Here is a 21,650-nt window from a genome sequence, read left to right as displayed (position 1 = left end):
TAATATTTTGTGGGTTTGTGTGTGTGTGTGTGTGTGTGTGTGTTTGTATGTATATACATATCATAATCACTATGTAATAATAATGTTAAGATAATTATCAAAATATATAATAATATATAGTAAAATAATTAAACGGTATTATATTGTCAAATATTGCCGTATTTGGCCACACCCACTTCTGGTATATGAGAAAAGTAAGGGACGTCCCCTGTGAGACCTATATACAGTCTATGTGTAAGACACAGTAAGGCTTGACACAGTGGCGTGCGTGGATTTCAGAGATTTTAAGAAGACATCTGGACAAGAAAAAATGCATAGCTGCGTCTCATGAGGATAAATAAGGGAAACGCAGCACTCTGTGAGTTTCGCTGGACGGCTGTGCGTTCTGTAGTTTGGCCACGCCCACTCGACCGCGTCGTACAGATTAAGTGAACGTTACCGCGCGACTTCTGATGAAGAATTAACCTGGAAACTGGTGAGTGGCCAATATAAACAATTCAATGTTAATCAGTGACAAGCTTTTCTCACCCACTTTTTTTCTTTTACGATTTGCGCACCGCTAAGGTTTACATACAGACTCGTCTCTTTTTTATGATGACTCTCAGTTTGGTTACCTTTGTTATGTCTCAGTTCATAAGACTTTGAAAACCTGTTTGCGACATTGTTTCGTTTATCTCAAGAAGAAACAGCCGATATCTCTTGTTTCTACAAGGTTAGTGTTCTTTTGGATAATACACTACAATATAAAGGATAAATGTAATGAAGGACATTACAAGTATTGTAATATTGTATTGTAATAGGCCTAGTCCAGTTTAATATGGACGTCCTCTCACAAAATACAGGATATATCAATTAAATACAAATCTGTCACTGATGTAATAGTGTGTTAATGTAATTAATCGAAATATAAAATGTTGCCTTTAATAGGATACAGTCACATCTAAAATTTAGTTGATGTTCTTGTTTATTTTAATTCATTTACCATTGTTTAAGTCTTATGCTTTTAAAACCCAAAAGCCACACAAATTGTTAACAGTTATTAGAATAATTGGTCTTTCTTCTATTATAGCCTTTTTTTTTAAGAAATAGGACAAGAAACTGTGTAAGTGACATGCGAGAGCTTTTTAAAAAGGCCTATAGTTTTGAAGACCCTCAATGAAAGAAAAGAATCAGAGCTTAGTTTTCAAACCATAATGCCAGATTTGAACTTTTTCTGCAAGTCTCTCTTTGGTTTTACTTGATTTCTGGTTCCTTTCAGCAAAACTTATACGTTTACTCCATTCTGAGAGGTCTAAAAAGATGACAGAAAATGAGTTTTGAAATAAAACTGATAACTCTGAGTTTAGAGCTTAGTGAAGAATGCCATCAGGAAGGAAAGGCCAGGAGACTCCCGATAAACAGTCCCACATGTGTGCAAAAGTCTCAAGAGACCCAAAATCCCTTTAGAAATGTGTCTTAGATGCAACCAAAAAAAAAAAAAAAAAAAACAGGGTTGAAATGAACCATTAAAAAGCTCATTAGTAAATAAGTGCTCTTCATCAACACCAAACCAACAAGTTCAGTTCTTAAATCTTGCTCACATTAATTTATTTCATTCCTTAAATTAGTTGTTTTGATTTATTAGATGTTTCACAATTAAAGTCCTTTTATATTTTAAATGACGTATTTTAATTTCAAGGTTTAGCAAAGCAAAATCTAACTAAATATTAAGTTTTATACCCCTGTGAGCCATCTTATTCTTTCTCTCCTTTTACAGATGCTGATGGAGAAGCATGGCTTCGTTGAGGAAAAGTGAGTAACAGATCCAAGTTTTGCAGATTGTTTCCATGAAGCCCCTCATGCATTTGTTTATTGCATCACTCTTTCATAATACGTGGAAAAACATTCAAGGTCAGTGATCATGTCCAGCGTATGAGTCACTCTGAATCAGACTCCTGATACAAAAGGAAAAGACTTACGTACATGATTTTAGATCATTCTCTTGTGAAATCTCATGGATAACTGAGATCAGTGATCTCAGAGCACACGGGATGTTTTAGTGCCTCGGTTTGCTCTGCTGTCCTGCAAAACAGGAATGTGTCCTGTGTGTGTTTGTGGTGGAGGGGGGGTCTGTCCCAGAGTAAATGAGGTAACCAGATTAAACCCATAAAAGTGATCTTTTATGGAAGCAGTGGGGTCTCTAGAAATCACACTCTTCTTATCAGAACACATTTACTGAAGCCTTAAGCCTTAACTTAAGTTTATTTATTTATTTGTATTTCCTATTCTTTTTCCGTTTTACTAAGGCCTTGACAAGAGGTATAAAGGCATATATTACATTAGTCAAGGTATGGAAAGCAACAAAATACACAGATGTTTACTTTATCTTCTTCAGCTGACCTCAGCGTGGAAAATTGTAGCACTCACCACGACCAAAGAACGTTTTTTATGTCTGATTTGCTGTATTATTTATATAGTATTATATATATACTATTAGTATTATTTATATACTATTATAATTTAAATAAACACTGAAAATATAGCCTACTATGATAGTATTTATTCATATTTTAAATTAGCTTTGATTGTTATATTTTCAGTGTTTTTAGCTCTTGTTGTCATTTTGTTCTTTTAAAATATTTCCAAATTGATTGAATTTACTTTTATTTCAGTTTTAGTAATTGTGGTAGGATACTTCAGAAAATTACACTACGAAAGAAAAGCTAGTTAATTTTACACTTAATTACAAAGAAATGGCAAGTATCACATTGAATGAAACGTGAAATTTTGAAGTAGAAACACCAATAAAGTTAATTTTTTTTTTTTTTTTGATTTTTAAAATATATTTTTTTACAGTAAAGGCTTTTTTACAGTAAAGGCAGTTTTTTTTTTTTTTTTATTTTTTTCTAATATGTATATTTAATATGTATATTTTATTTCATTTCAGCTTTATTTAAATGACCAAAAATGATTTTTAATAGGTTTGACCTAATTTTTAATAGTTTTGTCTTTACTTTTTTAAACAATTACAATACAGCTGAAAAAGGGTGATAAAACAATTTTCGTTCAGAAATTGCTAGTAAATTTCAAAAATAATTAGAAGGAAGTAACACATTGATTTAAACGTGAAACTTTGAAGTAACTCAAATATTATTATTATCTCATGCCTCATACATAGTCATACAGTGACCTCTAGCGGTCATCCTTTTATTTCATATACTATATGCAACACAGTGCAGAATTTTGTATAGTCTAGTGATTATTCTCTCTCTCTCTCTCTCTGTCTGTCTTTGCCAGTCAACCGTGGGCTCCTCATTCTGCTCATCCTGGTGGCTTTTGCTGTTCTTTACAAAAAGACAAGACTACAGACACTGCCCAAGTATTCAGGTACACATGCAGAGTACTGAAATGCAAGTATAGGCTATGCGTGTACTCAGTTTATTATATTGATCTTATTGTGGATTCTGCAGTACTCAAGAAAGATGGGGCCAAAACAGGTGTGGAGGACGAGAAAGCGACGGACACTGACATCCCTGTGGTCATCTGTGCTTCAGAGGAGCGTATTGGTGCTGCCATCGCAACCATCAACAGTGTCTACAGCAACAGCCGTGCGAGCGTTTTCTTCTACATAGTTACCCTGCGAGATGCCATCAAGAAGATAAGGTCTAACGCAAATGTAACACCTGCACTTTGTTGCACCCAACACATTAAGTAGTTTTTTGTACAAGAAGTCACTAAAAATATTCATATATATGAAATCGAACACTGAAAGCATTATTGCCATAAACCGTTACGTGTCAAAATACTGTGTGAGTGTTTAATTGGACGTTTAACATTTGAAACAACAAAAGCTATGGGAATCATTTTCTCATCCCTTCTGAAAGTAGATAAATAGATTTATTTGTATTTATTATGGTTAGTTGAATTTTATTTGCATTTAACTTTCTTCCTTTTGTAATCAAGAAGCACTGCAGTTATATAAAATACCTGCTATATTTTTCTTGTTACAGTACAAAATGCAGTTATATAAAATACCTGCTATATTTTACATTTATATATATATATATATATATATATATAGTATAATGTAATAATATGAAATTTAATTACATTTAAAATTGTTTTTATTAAATATTTTATTGAAATAAATATCAATAAAATATTATTAGAGCCAATTAACATAATGCACGTCTTGTGAAACCTAGTTTTGTTGGCTTTTATTTTTATTAAATGTTTATTTTTAATTTGTTTAATTTTGAGTAAATCTGTGTACATTTGTAATTTATTAGTTTTTTATTATTAGTAATATTATAATTTAGGTTTAATTTTTATTTAAGTTTTAGTTAAGTTATTTTTTATTCATTTCCAGTTAGTAACTTACTTAAGTTAACTGCCAAGGCAACATTTCATAATTTTCAAACCGTCAAAATGTCATTTTTTTTTATTCTAATATTTATATTGTTTTATTCCAGCTATATTTCAATTAACAAAAATGTTTTTAAAAATGTAGCTTTAGTTAACAAATGTACATAATATGTGAATCAGACCTATCAATCCACCCTTTACATGTCTGAAAGAGAAATGAGAAACATGCTCAGTCAATAAATATCCTCCCATATGCCTCATTTCTTTCTGGACTCAAACAGGGAATACATAGAGAAGACCAAACTGAGAAAAATCAAATACAAGATCCTGGAGTTCAATCCGATGGTATTGAAGGGGAAAGTCAATCCGGATTCATCCAGACCAGAGCTGCTGCACCCTGTGAGTTCTGCTGGGTTACACTGTGTTACTCTGAACTCTTCATTATTTCTAAAAAGTGACCAAATGTATGTGAACACCCCCTTCTTAGACTCTTGTTTTAAGTTTTGAAGGCTTCTACACACTTAACTGTTTCTTAATCCTGGTTTCTTTTGTGTTGCAGCTTAACTTTGTGAGGTTCTACTTGCCACTTCTGGACATTGAAAATCATGAGCGGATCGTTTACCTGGATGACGATGTCATAGTGCAAGGTGAAATCCATTATTATGTGTGTAAGGATCTGAAATTAATACTATCCTTAGACTTGTACTCGTGTTGCACTGATACAAAAGCTTTCATCATCAGGTTAATCATTCAAGCATGATCTCATATGTCAAGTGCATGTAATGAAACTCTTCACTGTTCTATTCACTGTGCTAATGAATGATTTTTGTTAAATCTGACTGACAGGAGATATACAGGAACTGTATAACATAAAGCTGAAAGCGGGACATGCTGCTGCATTCGCCTCAGACTGTGATCTGCCCCCCACACATGAGATGGTGCGCAGTGTGGGGATGCAGGTGGGTATTTATGAATGTATGTATTAGTATTTTGATCACTTAAGTTACTGTTATATGTTGATTTTCATTTCATCCCACAGACAACCTATATGGGATTTCTGGACTACCGCAAAGAGGAAGTCAGAGAGCTGGGCATCAACCCCAGCGACTGCTCCTTTAATCCAGGTGTTTTTGTAGCAGACATCGGTGAATGGAAAAGGCAAAAAATAACTAAACAGCTGGAGAAATGGATGGCTAAGAATGTCAGGTGATACAGTATATTGGTTCATATTGAGTTTTTATGAGATCAAATTAGTTCAGATTTAATAGATTAATTTTTCCATGTCAATGTAGGGAGAATCTGTACAGCAGTGCCATGGCAGGCGGTGTGGCCACCCCCCCAATGCTGATCGTCTTTCATGATAAATACACAACTATTGATCCGATGTGGCACGTCAGACACCTGGGTAACTGATCGTCTACTACCATTTTTTTGTTTACAAATCTCACCAAATAATTACTTAAAGATTTCTTCAGTCTTTCTAATTGGAAGTACTCAAAATATATGTATTATGCCATATTTATGTTGAAAATATCCATACTCTAAATTGAAACATTGCCATATATATATATATACTTACACCAGGGTTTCCGCAGGGTCTTAAATTTACTTGAATCAAATTTAAGGCCTTAAAAAGTCTTAAATTGTACAATAAAGTCTTAATTATGATTTCAAGAGGTCTTAAATTTGGAGACTGAAAGATCAGAATTGCAATATGGGTGAATGTGATGATTAATCTTTAAAAGGCTAACCTTATGATTTCATTAAATAAACACGAGCGCTGCATGTTCAAACACACAGCATGCACAGCTGTAATCGATGAGTATACACAAGTATTTACCAGAGTTATTATAGATATTAAAGTATTTATATATTAAACTTTTATTAATCAAGAATGAATTAAATTGATAAAAATGACAGTAAAGTCATATATAATGTTACAAAAGACTTCCAAGTATGTTGTTCTTTTAACTTCGGATTCATAGAAACCTGAAAAAAAATAGCACTTTTCAAAAAAACATTAAGCAGCACAACTGTTTTCTACATTTATAAAAATAAATGTTTCCTGAGCAGCAAATCAGCATATTAGAATAATTTCTGAAGGATCGTGTGAAGATTGGTGTTACGATGCTGGAAATTCAGCTTTGCATCACAGGATTAAGTTATATTTAAAAATGTATTTGAAAATCATGCATCAAAAGCATATTCCCTATCAGTTTTATTTTTCATAAGCCTCTACATAATTAACCTGAGATGTTTGGTTTGTTTTTAACAAGAATGAGTCCTTAGACTGTAGGACTCTAAGGTCAGCTCTCCTCTTGAAAATCACAATGTCTCTATTAAAAGTAAATGTGAAGATTTGTGAATTTAAGTTAGCAGTACAGCAAATCAACAAACTAAATGCTCTCTTCTTGTGTTCTATAAAGGCTGGAGTCCTGATACCCGTTATCCCAGATCCTTTCTCAAAGATGCACGCTTACTGCACTGGAACGGCCGATTCAAGCCCTGGAACTACCCCTGCGTCCATCTGGACATCTGGGAGAAATGGTTTATCCCAGACCCCATAGGAAAATTCACCCTGGTACGACCATGAACAATATTCAAAATTAAACTTTGTCTCTTTGACTTGATACAAATCAAAGTGCTGAGGCTAATAAAAAAAAAAAAAACAACAACAAAAAACACCCAAACTGGAATCCTGTTTTCTTTTTTTTTTTTTTTTTGAGTTTGTAGATAGAGTAAAACAAGGAGACACATGGTAAAAGACACAATTACACACCATGTCCTTTTACGGAAACATTTAATGGTTCAGTGGACAGGAGTCAGCACTCCACAACTGGGTCAGTTAAATATTAACAAATTTACAATCATGGAGGAATGTAAAAAAAAAAAGAAATTTCAAACACAAACGCAGCGCCTTAAAAAAAAAAAAAAAAAAACAGCTCCTATTCCCTTAACCCACCCACACAGAGAAAAGATAACCAGCTGAGATCACCATCTTCACTCTGCATCACAGTCCGACACCCCATCCCTCCCAGATTTACACTTTACAACTCGTCTCTCCCTGTGCTATCCTGAAACACACAGAAATCCATGCGTTAAGACACATTAAGACATTAGGAACTGTTAAAATAGCAGTTCGCCCATCATCTCGTTTCAAACCTCTTAGATTCTGAATTTCATGAATTAAATATGGATTTGGAACAACATGAGGGCGAGTAAGTGAATGTTTCCACACTCACCGATTCTTCTTCCGCCTCCTCATCTGCCTGGACCTCCTCCTCTTCCTCTGCTTCTTCTGTCTGTTCTTCTGGCTCCTCTTCTGGCTCTTCCTCTACCTGTGGACACAGCAAAATGATATTGAGCCACACTTCATTTGAACAACTATTTCTTATTAGCGGTGCTCGGCTTTGTGTGTACCTGTTCGTCGAGGTCTATGTTCATGCTGAGCCGCAGCATACGCTCGATTCTGTCTCCGTATGCTTTGGTGTCCGTGAGTTGGTAGCCGGATCGCAGTGTGGCAGTTTCAAAGAGCACCACGGCTAAATCTGCAGCTGTCTGATCCTCAGCATCATCCTACAAAGCACAATATATCAGACAATCTGAACTCTTTTAACAGCAAAATTTTTCATGAACTTAAGAGCTATGTTTGACTTACTTGAACTCTCTTCAGCATCTCCTTGATGAGAGGATGTTTGGGGTTGATTTCTAATGTCTTCTTTTGACTTGCGTAATAACTAGAATGAGGAAAAAAAAAAAAAAAAGCTTAACTTGGATTTTATGACCATGGTTTGCAGAATATTAGCCTTTTTTTCCTTTTCACATAGTAGAAAGTGGTGGGCTGCACTGTCACCACAATTCTAAAGGTGCCAAGTCAAGACTTTTTATAGCACTTTATACAATTGTCAAAGCAATGTAACAGTGATAAACAGGAAACTAGCAGAATCATTTATAGAAACTCAACTACTGAGAATTCAGATTGTACAGTAAAGTAGCTTTAAAAGACAATAGTGCCATCATTTGGCTCAAGTGTTCAGTGTTGGTTCACTTCAGATCAGAGTTAAATTCGATTTTTGAATTGATGGTGCGGCCACATTTATAGTAGTTCGTAAAATTTTGCTAGGAAAATCCAGTCATTTCAATTGGAGTCCACACCTTTGGACTTCATGCAAGACTGAAAAATTTCCACATGCAGCGGGTTCAAGTCAGTATGACAACAGACAATTGGCCTTTTTTTGCTAGCAACGTTTCGCCAACAAATTTGACTAATGTGACTAAACCCTAAAGATGTCGCCAGGTCTTTCCTCTGCTGCTGCTGAGGCGATTACAACTAGAATATGCAAATGCACAAACGTATTTAAGACTTGCTTAAAGGACATACTTTGTGGAAATGTCTTTTCCTGTCTGGTAAGCCTGTGCTTTCATGATCCGTTCCATGTTGCCAGACCATCCATACTGACTGGCAACCAGAGCACAGGGAGACTTGGTCAGCCTCTGAGACAAAACGGCCTTCTCGATCTGAAACATGACACAGGGACAAACTTGTTTCAATTGAACTGCCAATTCTAAAAAGTCAGTCAGTGTATATAATATCCAATGCAATAGAATAAGCCACAGAAAATAATCATACATTGTCCTTCAGGGACTTTTCTTTCATCCAGGTGGTAAGGGGTTCGAACTCTTTCTCCAAAGCTTCTCTCTTCTCCTTGGCCTTGTCGCTCTCGTCGAATTTCACACCTTCCTTTGCCACATTCTGGAAGCGTTTACCGTCAAACTCAGGCAGAGCCTGGATGCAGTACTCGTCCACTGGCTCAGTCAGGTAGATGACCTCATATCCTTTCTTAAGAAGCCTCTCCACGAATGGAGAAGACTCAGCCTAAAACCAAAAAGATTACATGTTAATATGGAAATAGAGAAATAGGTTATCTTCGTAAACAGTTCAGTTCAGAGTAAAACATTTAAGCACCTCCTTCCTGCTGGTTCCAGCCATGAAGTAGATCTTGTCTTGCTTCTCCTTCATCCTCTCCACGTACTGCTCCAGACTAGACGGTGTGGTGTCACTGTGGGAGGTCTGGAAGCGGAGCAGCTTGGCCAGGCGGGTTCTGTTGGAGTGATCCTCAATCACGCCCAGTTTAATGTTGGTGCCGAACTCCTTCCAGAACTTGTCATTGTACTGCTCCTCAGCGATCTTCTTGATCATGTCCAGGGTCTTGCGCACCAGCTTCTTACGGATAACCTAATGTGTTGAAAGTAATTTAATTGCTTGTACAGTAAGCTCACTGCATCATTTAATTGCACAAAAAACATCAAATCAATGTTACTATGATCTGTAACATGAGCTCACCTTGAGCAGTTTGTGTTGCTGCAGAGTCTCTCTGGACACATTCAGAGGCAGATCATCAGAGTCCACCTGAGAAATGAGAACAACCATCGAGTCACCAAGCATTCATTATAGTGAGGCAGCAAAAATTATTGGCCAAAACTAAAAAAAAAAAAAAAACTATCCAATTTTATTCTATTCAATTAATATCCAATTAAATAACGTGCATATATTATAATTATTTACAATTTAGTACTTTTTAATTTCATTTGTATATTCTCAATTTAGTTTTAAGGGTTTTGTGCTTTCATCATTTATTGCCCCCTCCCATTTCAATTCAGCTTTCATTCATTTATTCAAGTTTTAGTAATTTTAATGATAATACTTATTTGATTTCAACAAGTTGTCAGGGCAACATTTTTAAATTCCATCTAACATTTATATTTATTCCAGTTTGTCCATCTAACATTTAATTTAGACTTCATGTCAATTAACAAAGACAACTTTTAATAGTTTTAGTATTTGTAAGTATTAAGTAATGACTGAGTTGACTCCAAACACTATTTTTTTGCAGAAAACAAAAAATGTAAAACTTTTTTTGGAAAATAAAATTACAGTTGTACCCTGTATTACATTGCAATCTATTCAAGAATGGAAATGCTCTTTACCAATGAGCCAATACACAGGAGGTCTATCAGTTTTAGGGAAATGCAACGCAAACATGCATTAAACTAAGAAATTTAAATATGCCACATGCTGTAAGTGCAGAATTAGGATTGTAAATGTTCTCAGTCACACAAATGTCAATGCATCCTAAATATCTTACTGGCTACACTCAAAAATAGACTGACAGAAGCACTTACAACGCCTTTGATGAAGTTGAGGTACTTGGGCATCATGTCATGGAAGTCATCGGTGATGAAGACTCTACGCACAAATAGCTAAAAGAACCAAATTGGGTACAATTAATAACTCAAAAATACAACATAAGAGAATGCGTTCTTTTACCACTTAATGATTATCAAAATTACCTTGATGAAGTCATTTTTCTTGGTTCCATATTCATCGAAAAGGCCTCTGGGTGCAGACGCAGGGATAAAGAGGATGGACTTGAAGGTGACCTCTCCTTCAGCAGTGAAGTGAATGTGAGATATGGGCTCATCAGAGTCCTGAAAATGGAAAAGGATTCCACTTGAACTGATCCAAGAAGCCACAAAGGATCATAAGAGTTGATTCTTTGTGTGTAAAGCACAGGTTGACTCACCCTGGAGAAGGTCTTGTAGAAGGCTTTGTATTCGTCCTCCTCCACTTCCTTCGCAGGCCTCTGCCAGATGGGTTTAATGTCATTCATCAGCTCCCAGTCCCACACGGTCTTCTCCACCTGAAAGAAGTGAGGAATCGTTCAAATCATTGAGAAAAAAAAACTATAAAATTGCGTCTACTGATGTTTATTTGCATATATGCAGCTAAATACAGTACCTTCTTAGTCTTTGGTTTGTCCTTGTCCTCATCCTCTTCCTCAACCTCATCTTCAGCAGCCTCTTCCTTCTCGGCATCAGCCGTCTCCTCCTCAATGGGCTCCTCTACGGTCTCGGTCTGGAAATGACAAATCGATAAGTTCATGACGTCCTCCAGCTATTGGTGAACTTCACACTAGAAGGTCTAGAGTCTTTGGTGGACACACTGACCTTGCTGCTCCATACATAGATGGGGAAGTTGATGAATTGAGAGTACTTCTTCACCAGGTTCTTAATGGTCTCCAGCTCAAGGTAGTCTGAAGCCTCCTCTTTCATCACCAGCCTGATGAAACAAGACGTCTTTAGTTACAAAATGTCACAATCTACACATTTTTTTGGTGAATTTTTAAGTTTAACTGCTTACGTAATGGTGGTGCCTCTGCCCAGAGTGTCTCCACGAGGGTCATTGATGACTGAAAATGCGTTGGAATCGGATTCCCAGATGTGCTGGGTGTCGTTGTTGTGCTTGGAGGTGACGATGACCTTATCAGCCACAAGGAAGGCAGAGTAGAAGCCCACACCAAACTGACCAATCAGCTCAGAGGTGGACTGACCCTCCTCCTGCATATCATTCATCTTGTTGAGGAACTCGCTGGTTCCGGATTTGGCGATGGTACCAAGGTTCTTCACCAGTTCTTCTTTGGTCATGCCAATACCCGTGTCAGTGATATGAAGCATGTTCTTTTCTTTGTCGGACTGGTGAGGACAGACAAAAGATGCAGGACTAAATATTGCATAACCTCAGAACTATTTACTAAAACTAATAACTCAAAATGTAAGTGTTTGCATAGCTAAACAAGGTGCTGAGTATCAAAGTTAAGATATGAAAATGAGGAAAGGAATTTCTTTTGCAATGCAAATGTAAAAGCCATGTTATATTTCTATGTCCTGTGGAAAGTTTCAGTAAACAGGGTCGATCAGTAAGGGTGGGTTTCAGGACTCATTTTTAACACACCTTGATTTTAATAGTAAGCTCTTCGTTTCCAGCAAGAGCATCTTCGTTGGTCAGGGACAACAGCCGGATCTTATCCAAGGCATCGGAAGCATTAGAGATCAGCTCTCTTAGGAAGATCTTTAGGATGTAAAAGGAAGAATTAGCAAGTGTCGATCTTGAGTCCAGGCATGAACTATAATATATGTTTTAATTTACTCACCTCTTTGTTCTTATACAAGGAATTGATGATCAGTTTCATCATTCTGTTCACTTCCGCCTGGAACGCATGCTTTTCTGCTTTTTCACGGATTTCTTTTATTTGCGAGGGGTTCAAACCATCTAACTGAATGGCTTCTTCCTCCCTGTTGGAGAAAAGATGGAATCAGGGAAGAATGCAAAGGATGCTTGTGACATGTTCAATCCTCTAGGGACTTATTACTATTTATCCTTGGGTTTTGTGGAACAAGACACAAATGCATCAACCAGATGTCCAAACTCCATTGGGCATCATCTTGTGAGGAGCTAAAAGTGAATATCTTAATGTAACCTCTTAAAGAGATAAACAAATGCATTTTAAAAAGCTAAAAATAGCAGCTAAGATTAGTTCCGAGGTTTTATTTACACCACTTTGATATCTTGAGTCTAAATGAAGGGGCACAAAGTGTGAGGAACGTCGCTTTGTAATGAATGAAGTTCAGATCAGTCAAGTGCAAGTTCAAGTCCATACAGACCTCTGAACAACCTCGTCATCTGTGCGGGATCCGTCTTTGCTCTTTCCAAGGTCCTCTTCTACTGTGCCGTCAATGTCAACGTCATCATCATCAGCTTTCACAGATGCTGCAAATATGCAAAATATTAAAGATTGAGAAAAAACACAAATGATGTGAACGTAACGGTGATAAAGAGCACTTTAAAGCCAGACAGTATCTATGGGGTTAATCAGTAACTTAATATAACACACAGAACTTAAATACAAATTTTATTTGGATCACAAGTGTTTTATAACTTAATTCCTAAGTATATTTGCTCAGCAAAGACCCCATTGTGCCCAGCCGGGCTGTTTGTTTGTTGTACTTGAAAATGCACTGCATGTGAAGGCAAATTTGATTAAAATTACTCAGGTAAGGCTCTCCACATCTGAAACGTGCAAATGCTCTTGATTTGTGTGCAAAAGCGCTTTTTTATTTTGATCCGGAGGCTCTCAGCTACATTTAAAGGCCTTGATGTGACAATCCTACGTGGTCAAAGATCCTTGGTTAAATTCTTCTCTAAATGTGCAATTGCTATGCATTATTTTATTTGTACACGACTATTTTCCATTAAAAAAAAAAAAAAAACACACAGTACGATTACAATAGACTACATCATAATTTCAATCGTTTTAAGGCCCGATATAACTGTACATTAATAAAGGATATAATTATATGAAGGCCATTTCAATCTTAAGGAAACTTCCAGAAGCACATGCGTCTCGAATCCACTCTCCATGTTTAATTTCCTGTTATGAATCATTCCTCCATTTAGGAAGCGTTAATGTATATCTACACATCAAGCATTTTTTTTAAAAAAAAAGTTAAATATAATACTCAAGCTTACATAGCAGAAAGAGGAAGCACACAAAGACAACAGCATTACTGCAAACACTCAAAAGCTTTGTCAAGTTCATTGGCATCAAACTGCATAACGCGGTGCATCTCATGGCCGTTTGATAAAACGTACTCACCGAATGCCAAAAGTGCACAGAGGAGACCGATAATCCACAGTCGCCTCATTGTTTTAGAAAGAAAACCGGGTTATTAATGAGACTCGATAGCAGATTAACGCCTTCAGCAGCTGCAACACCATCTATACCTAGACGAACTCTTCCAGTGCGTGGGGATACAGCTAGAAGTCACATTTATAAACTCCTGCGCTCTAGGGCCGTGCTCAGGCGGTTTGAGCGAATCACAGCACCCCACGCACAACACCGCACCAATCAGAGAGCGATCCGCAGCCGCCCTCTTCCAATCACCGCTTTACATGTCCGAATTTACACGTTCCAATCGTGGCTCGCGTTGATTGGCTCGCCGGTATGCCAGTTCATCGAGCGAGCGTCATAACAGAATTTCGTCATAGACTGTGACTGACAGCTGATCTGGGAACGGAGTGAAACGGAACTAGGTTCACTAGGATTCAGAATCAGATTTAACTTATTTATAGTTACGGTTTCCTTAACTACTAGTTGCTGACACGGTGAAAGACCACAAGAAAGTCACGATAGACTTGATGTTTCTATTTATGACTAAAGCTTAAATTAGCCCACCTTTTCGTATTTTTTGCATGTATTTTTATTTTTCTCTGTTGAATGTAACAATTTCTGAAATTGCCACACACTAAAAATGCAAGGAATAAATATCCAAGAAGAAAATATAGGAGAAACTTCCAACAGCTTATACCTGGGGTTTCCTTTCTGGCCTTACCTGCATTATGTTCCAGGTGATCTTCAAGAAGAGTTGATTTTCCTGAAAACAAAAGTGTTTCCACACCTAGACACACTTTGCCAGGCAAAAGGAACCTGTTTCACACCTGTGGACTTGCAGCGAAGCAAACAAGAAAGAAGAGAAGATGTAAATAATCTTGGACACTGCTATGGACAGTGTCTGCCAGCAGAACATGGATGTCAATCTGATATCGGACCATGGTCTTTGTCTGAGGTGGCAAGGAACTTGTATGTCCCTGCAGGGCTGCATTTATGATTTTTGACTTGATTTGTTGTAGGATGGCAGGATTCATTCGATCTGCATTACCATGAGAGGCATGCTCGTGCATTGTGTGACTGGTTTGTGCCCTCAGTATCCGCCACAGAAAAACCGAACGCACTAAACAAATTTATGGATCCTGTAACCCATAATGCAAAATCTGAGACGCACTCAAGAAATCCAGAAGCTCATTTCACATGGTAAAAACATAAAAACCCAGTAAAGTAGGCAAACTGTGTTTGATGGACATATGTTATGGGTCACATGTATGTGTGCTTTCACTGATCTTGACCAGAACAGCTTAGAGAAGCACATTATGGTAAATTGTCTCATTTTTCCAGCAGAATTTGTTTGGTTTATTTTTGGAGATTGGATAATTGTGAAATTATGTGTGAAAAGTGTAATAATAAATAATTTAATAATAATAATATTTATAATAAATAATAAAAATAATAAATACAAATATATAAACTTTTGGTGGGGTTTGTGGGGGATCAGTAAAAATCAATTTAAAGAAATCTGAACTATTGCCTGGAACAGACAAGAAAAATTAGATACAAAAATATTACATATAAATAAAATAACAAACATTTTATATATATATTGTTTGTTTGGTTATGTTTTGTTTTGCATGTTTTGTTTTTCATCAATTATGGGATGGTAAGTCCTTTTTATTTTGTTATATAAAACCATGCTTGCCATGACTTTATTAGTTAAATCTAATAAGCATTTTCTCTAATTCTCCACAGATCTCTCAGGCTGGGTGTGGGACACACGCTGTCTTATTCGTGTGTCTCGTGCTGGGCTGACTGAGCCTCAGGTTTTGGCTTTGCTGGAAGATCTATGCTACTGTGGTAATTTGAGAGTCTAGGTTTTGGAATTGGCCTGACTACGCTCTGCTTTTTGGCCTTGGGTTCAGAAGAAAACCAATGGTCTTCTGACCATCACGCATCAATCACTCAGCCAGGCTTTTAACCTGTTGTTGCACGGTTTGGATGGTTTTATGTTATTTGTCTTATTCTCCTTTATTTTATTTAAATTTGCCACAAAATAGTTGCTTTATGTAGCCAAACCTTTGTTTAAATTAATTAAAATAAAATTAAATGAAATTAAATATTTTATAAATAACAATTATTTAAAAATAATTATTAAAAATAAAAATAAATGTAGAATTAAATATATATATATATTTTTAATATATATTTATTTTAATATGCAAATAATAATAATAATAATAATAATAATAATAATAATAAAAACTTTTCAGTAGCAATGGCTTCTGACACTGCGATTCTTGACATACATTAATATAGTCTTCCATCAATAAACAGATATTTCCAGTGCGTTCTTACAGTTGTGCTTTTGTCTCTTTCACTTTAAGGTACAGAGGGTTACATCTACCGTTGGATCCTTGCTAAGGTTTTCAGAAGTCCAGTTTAGAGCTTTGTAGCTGGGCAAGAAAAATAGAAGAAATTCCTTGGCATCTCAAGCAAACTGGTTCATTTAAGGAGTTGCATGATTTCCTCAGTGATCCGGCGTACGTTCACTCTAGTTTTGCTTTGAATACAAATATTTAGCTAATTCAGCAACTGAGTTTTCAGTCAATAATGGAATAATTCCTACATTTTTTCCTACATTAATTCCTACAGTTTTTGTCAAGCAGCCTGAAACAATACCCACAGATGACAACTGACTTTATACATTATTGGACACTACTAAGGGAGAGAGGCTATTTTTATCATCATGAGCAAATAACATTTAAAAATTACACACACACAACCATTAGGGAAGTCGTGGCCTAATGGTTAGAGAGTTTGACTCCTAAGGTTGTGGGTTTGAGTCTTGGGCTGGCAATATCATGATGATCCAAAATACGGAAAAGGCAGTAAAATGTTTTTACTATTTAAAATAACTACTTTTTATTTGAATATATTTTAAAATGTAGTTTATTCCTATGATGACAATGCTAAATGTTCAGCATCATCACTCCAGTTTTAAGTGTCACATGATCCTTCAGAAATCATTCTAATATGCTGATTTGCTGCGCAAGAAACATTCATTATTATTATTATAAATTTTTAAAACAGTTGAGTACATTTTTTCAGGATTCTTTTTTTGATGAATAGAGCGATACAAATACAAAGCATTTATCTGAAATAAAAAGTTTTTGTAACATTACAGACTATACCATTCAAAAGCTTGGAGTCAGTATATTTAAATCATTTTATATTTATTAAATTGTGAAATTATAGAAATCAATACTTTTATTTAGCAAGGATGCACTAAGTTGATCAAAAGTGATGATAAAGACATTTATAATGTTAAAAAAGTTTCTATTTCAGATAAATGCTTTCTATTCATCAAAGAAACCTAAAAAATTCTACTCAAAAGCAGTCTTTTTTTTTTTTTTTTTTTTTTTTTTATTCTTTATTTTTGAAACATTGGGAACAATACAATAGCCAGATTACATAACCTCATGGTCACAGTTCCAGTCTGTGATCTAGATCAAGGTTCTCCATTCCCAACATTCCCAGTTTTTTGTAAATATAATAAGAAACATATTAGAACACAAACAAAGGGGCATTACTATAATACTAATTCTCTTAATACATATAAAACAAAAGATAAACACAATTATTTTGTTAATAAACGATACATAAAATACAGTACAATAAAATCAACCCTTGATTACCATTATCTTTGCAACTTCAGGACAACATTCCTGCATGTTGTGTTTGATTACAGAGGATACCCATTTTGACCATAAGACTACAAATCTATTCATCTGCAAGCGGAGGTGAAAATGTTAGTCTTTCCATCTGGTAGATTTCATTAACACATTCTATGCATTTTTCCAGAGTAGGGGGATCAGGGAGGAGCCAGTGTCTGGTGATAGTTTTCTTACAGGCAAATAATTAAAATTCTGAATAGATACTTTGCATAATCAAGGTAAGAAGTCTGTGTTTACCCAAATAAAGTTGGTAAAGTGAAGGGTATTTCATGTTGAGAATATTTTCAATATCTTTGTGTATCTCTATCCAATATTGTTTTATTACTGGACAGTCCCAGAATATATGCCAATGGTTGACATCTTCACTTCCACACTGCCTCCAGCACTTAGTCTCCTCCCCGGAGCCAGAAATTTTCTGTTTTTGGCGTAATGAAAAACCTGATCAAACATTTCCAACCAAATTCCCTCCAAGAATGTGAGTTTGTGCATATCCACTGTGAATGCAGCAACCATTCCACTCCTCATCAGTAGTTTTTCATGTTACTTTCCCTTTCCCATTTTTGTTTTCACATATAATGTTGAATTTGTTTGTTTATTCATAAATCCCTTATACAGCAGTGAAACAATACCCTTTTCGGACTTTCGCCTGGTATGCCATCAATATTTCTTGGAGCACTGGTTCTTGCACAATCCAGGGACCTAATAACTTCTTGATTGAAATAATGGCGTATCTGTAAATATCTGTAAAAGTCATGTTTTCTCCAAATTATTACTGGTTTTAAGTGATTGGAAATCTTTCACTTTACCCTTATCTATTAATGAGAAATGTGTTGTTATACCCTTCGACACCCAGTTTTGGAATCCTACATCTGTTTGATTGGGGTTTGAAATCAGGGTCATAGGCACACCACCTTATTATCTTAAGATTATCATGCAATTTATATTCATGTTTAGCCTCCATCCAGATTTTTAGTTGTGATTTTATCCAAGGGTTTTCAATCTTGCATAGAGTCCTTTCTAATTCTTTATTTCCAATATTGCCAGTAAAGGTGGTTCTGACATAAGACGTACTTTCAATGTCTTTCCACCTAGCACTGTAGTTTGTATTACAAAGATTATCAGGGGTTTATTTGCGCAGAGTAGAAATAGTTTTCTAAGATGTGGTACAGCCATACTCCCGTTTTCTTTGGAGAGCTGTAATGTTTTAAATCTGATCCTGGGCTTTTTTCCTAACCATATAAATCTAGAAATCATTTTGTCCCATTCTAAAAATTGCTTTTTTGTAATTTCTGTTGGAAGAGCTTGAAACAAAAATAGAAATCTTGGTAATAGGTTCATTTTTACAGATTCAATTCTTTGGATTAGACTCATGAAGGGGGTAACGGTCCATCTCTTATATCCAGTTTTATTTTGTTCAAAAGATCATCGTAGTTACACTTAGCTATATTGGTTATATCTTTGGGAAGTAAAATACCTAGGTATTTAATATGGTCCGGTCCCATTTAAGATTTTTAATTCATCACTTATTGTTTTTGGTGGATTATATTTTAAATTTCAATATCTGTCTCTTGCTTACATTTAATTTATAACCAGCATAATCATCAAAGCTATTTAGCGTCTGAAATAATTTGGGAAGTGATGTGTTTGGTTCACTTATGTATAACAACACATCGAAAAGCAGTCATTTTAAATAGTTAAAATATTTCACAACATTACTGCTTTTGCTGAATTTAAGATCAAATAAATGCAGGCTTGGTGAGCAGAAAAGAAATCTTTAAAAACTTTTAAATATATATATATATACACTTAAAAAATATATGGTAGTTTTCTTTTGTGATAGTAATGTAAAATGACTGTTTTATAAATTGTAAAGTATTCCAATGTTTTCCCTTCTAAAGATCCTCTTGGAAATAATAATTCTATGCAGACACAGAAGAGCAAAAATTATGTCACAATGATCACTTCTTAGACGTCGACCCTCCAGATCACAGCAGATTGTGGAGACTGTCATTGTTCTGCTGTAAAGTTCTGCTCTGTTTGGGTGAGATGCAACAAGCTGAGAAGCTGCTACTGCAAGCAGATCAAAAAATAATTAATGACACTGATATTTTGATATATTATTAGTTCTAATAATTGACCGAAATTGCATGCATTCAAAAAATGATCATATGCAAGGTTTCATTCACTTTTAATCTGTTTTGATGGTTTCCTCCACAGGAAGTGGAGCTAGATAGTGACAGTATGAGGTTACTGCTCAAAGTGCAACATATGCTGGCAGAGCTTTACCTCCAAATGCATCTGCCAAAACACAGAGATGTATTGCCACAAGGGACTTGAGACAGCCCGGTATTTTGCAGTAGCCCACCTTGCCAGCTCAGAGGTCAAACTGATAGTTGGTAAGATGTACTTCATATTTCATCCTGCATTCACATAACTGTTATAAACAAACATGCAAGTTATTTCTTGGCAAGGGTAAATTTGAATGCATGGAGCACTAATCTGCTCTCACAGGAGAGCTGCTTTGTCGTCTGTGTGTGGCATTGCTGGAGGATAGACGGCTGCATGAAGTGCCAGGGATTTTCAGAGAGATCAGTTCTGCTAGATACATCTCTGGCCATCCTTGTGCTGAAGGCAGAGCTATGCTACTGAAGGCCATTCACAAGTAAGATAAAAAAAAGGCATATTTTGAAAGTTTTTAACCACATCAACCAGCTCCAAGATAAAAAAAAATCTGATTTGAATGTAAAATGTATTTTATTTTTGGACAAAAAGAAGAGTGCTGTGTGTATATATTTATACACTACCAGCCCAAGGTTAGGAATGATTAAGATTTTTTAAATGTTTTTAAAAATAACTCTCTTATGTTCACAAGGCTGCCTTGTTTGAGTAACTTTGCAACTACATGTTAACTAACTGTCATTAGTGTATTAGTAGACTGTTAGGTAAGGGGTTCGTAGAATAAGATGACATGTACTTGCAAAGTTACTGAAGAATGGAGTAATGGCTTTTAAATAACTTTGACAAATGGGTTTTGGATTTTAGATATCAGATTTGATTTTAATGTATTTTTTAATGTTTTAATGTTATTTTAATAATATTTGAAAATATAGTTTTTACTGAGTTATTGATCAAATAAATGCAGTTTTTGGTGAGCATAAGAGACTTATTTTCAATGAAGCAAATGAAATCATTCACTGCAAGTTTAAAATACCTTATATAGTATATATATAAAAATATTGAGATATATAAATTCTACTGCTGTGTCTGTTCACATTTTGTCATTCTCTGTTCTGTCACAGATGTTTTGTGTGTTTTATGCTGTCTGGCAGGTAAAGTGTTGCTGTGTAGCTGCAGTAGAGTGGACAGGAGAGAAGGGCTGGATCTGCTCCAGAGAGCTGCAGACATAAGGATTCACCTCCTGGGCCCTGAGCACCCACTGACCCGAGACCTGGAGCCGTGAGCTCGGTTTCACTACGATATTGTATTGTAATCACACAGATGCCCGCTAAATTCATTTTAATCTGATCTCTTCTGCAGTGTTTCAAACCCTGATATTTCAGGAAAGAGGAAGCATGGTCTAGAGGTCATTCGGTCCACCTCAAACAATAAACTGTCAGTAGGTAGGTCTACAATTGCTTTCAAGGAATCACTCAGTGGGCTGCTTCAACAATCATCCTCTAGGTCATGTATGACACAACCAACAACCAAACTCCCTACAAGCTTCTTTACACAAACAGCATCGTGTTGCAACCAGGATGAAACCCTAGAAAGACCATGGACGGCTTTCCAGGTCTCCGTTTTTAGGCCTCAGAGTGATTTTGGGACTCTACTGCAAACAGGAAACGCTGGTTGGTTTGTCGGACGACGGGCCCTCACCAGATCAACCGGGGGTCTTTCCCAGTCAGATGCATCATGCAGGAGGACGCTCTGAAACCACTGAACCCAGATGAGAAGACACTTTGTCTCATAGTCAGAGCAGCCATGTTTCTTCTATTCTGTTCTATTCTAGTACATTTTACCTTTATGCTGCTTACTAAAATTTCTATAAAGCTGCTTTTGAAACAAA

The 21,650-nt window shown here is 35.9% G+C and overlaps 2 protein-coding genes and 1 pseudogene across 3 annotated transcripts; 2 read left to right on the top strand and 1 right to left on the bottom strand.

Annotated features, from left to right (window-relative positions):
• The first annotated feature begins 226 nt into the window (after positions 1-226).
• Positions 227-7,020, top strand: LOC109078262 (glycosyltransferase 8 domain-containing protein 2-like). 2 transcript variants are annotated; one of them, XM_042721809.1, is made up of 10 exons: positions 227-475; positions 1,757-1,791; positions 3,277-3,366; positions 3,450-3,642; positions 4,626-4,743; positions 4,904-4,991; positions 5,191-5,303; positions 5,384-5,550; positions 5,637-5,749; positions 6,771-7,020. In XM_042721809.1, the coding sequence occupies exons 2-10, from the start codon at positions 1,773-1,775 to the stop codon at positions 6,935-6,937; spliced, it is 1,068 nt and encodes a 355-aa protein (XP_042577743.1). In that variant the 5' UTR covers positions 227-475; positions 1,757-1,772; the 3' UTR covers positions 6,938-7,020. The 2 variants fall into 2 exon arrangements, with proteins under 2 accessions (XP_042577743.1, XP_042577744.1); XM_042721810.1 differs by lacking the exon at positions 227-475 and adding an exon at positions 522-712.
• Positions 7,021-7,127: 107 nt separating this feature from the next.
• On the bottom strand, positions 7,128-14,012 carry LOC109075495 (endoplasmin-like). Its single transcript, XM_042721808.1, has 18 exons — positions 13,839-14,012; positions 12,847-12,952; positions 12,336-12,477; positions 12,137-12,253; positions 11,546-11,877; positions 11,353-11,464; positions 11,144-11,260; positions 10,929-11,045; positions 10,696-10,833; positions 10,528-10,605; positions 9,689-9,754; positions 9,311-9,580; positions 8,975-9,220; positions 8,726-8,862; positions 8,003-8,081; positions 7,765-7,920; positions 7,587-7,682; positions 7,128-7,418 (listed from the first exon to the last, which is right to left on the bottom strand). Exons 1-18 carry the CDS (start codon positions 13,885-13,887, stop codon positions 7,392-7,394), a joined length of 2,385 nt encoding a protein of 794 aa, XP_042577742.1. The 5' UTR covers positions 13,888-14,012; the 3' UTR covers positions 7,128-7,391.
• Positions 14,013-15,004: 992 nt separating this feature from the next.
• On the top strand, positions 15,005-21,534 carry LOC109071588 (annotated as a pseudogene).
• The last annotated feature ends 116 nt before the right edge of the window (positions 21,535-21,650 follow it).

Source organism: Cyprinus carpio, chromosome B4, assembly GCF_018340385.1.
Source record: "Cyprinus carpio isolate SPL01 chromosome B4, ASM1834038v1, whole genome shotgun sequence".
NCBI lineage: Eukaryota > Metazoa > Chordata > Actinopteri > Cypriniformes > Cyprinidae > Cyprinus > Cyprinus carpio.
This window is presented reverse-complemented; position numbering and strand designations above follow the sequence as displayed.

Excerpts from the sequence above, each read along its gene's own strand:
- LOC109078262 (XM_042721809.1), top strand. Across the intron at positions 4,992-5,190 it reads TGACGATGTCATAGTGCAAG|GAGATATACAGGAACTGTAT; the intron begins GTGAAATCCATT and ends TCTGACTGACAG. Across the intron at positions 5,304-5,383 it reads TGCGCAGTGTGGGGATGCAG|ACAACCTATATGGGATTTCT; the intron begins GTGGGTATTTAT and ends TTCATCCCACAG.
- LOC109075495 (XM_042721808.1), bottom strand. The coding sequence starts at position 13,887 with ATGAGGCGACTGTGGATTATCGGTCTCCTCTGTGCACTTTTGGCATTC. Across the intron at positions 8,082-8,725 it reads GGAAAAGACATTTCCACAAA|TTATTACGCAAGTCAAAAGA; the intron begins GTATGTCCTTTA and ends TCCTCATTCTAG. Across the intron at positions 7,683-7,764 it reads ACATAGACCTCGACGAACAG|GTAGAGGAAGAGCCAGAAGA; the intron begins GTACACACAAAG and ends CTGTGTCCACAG.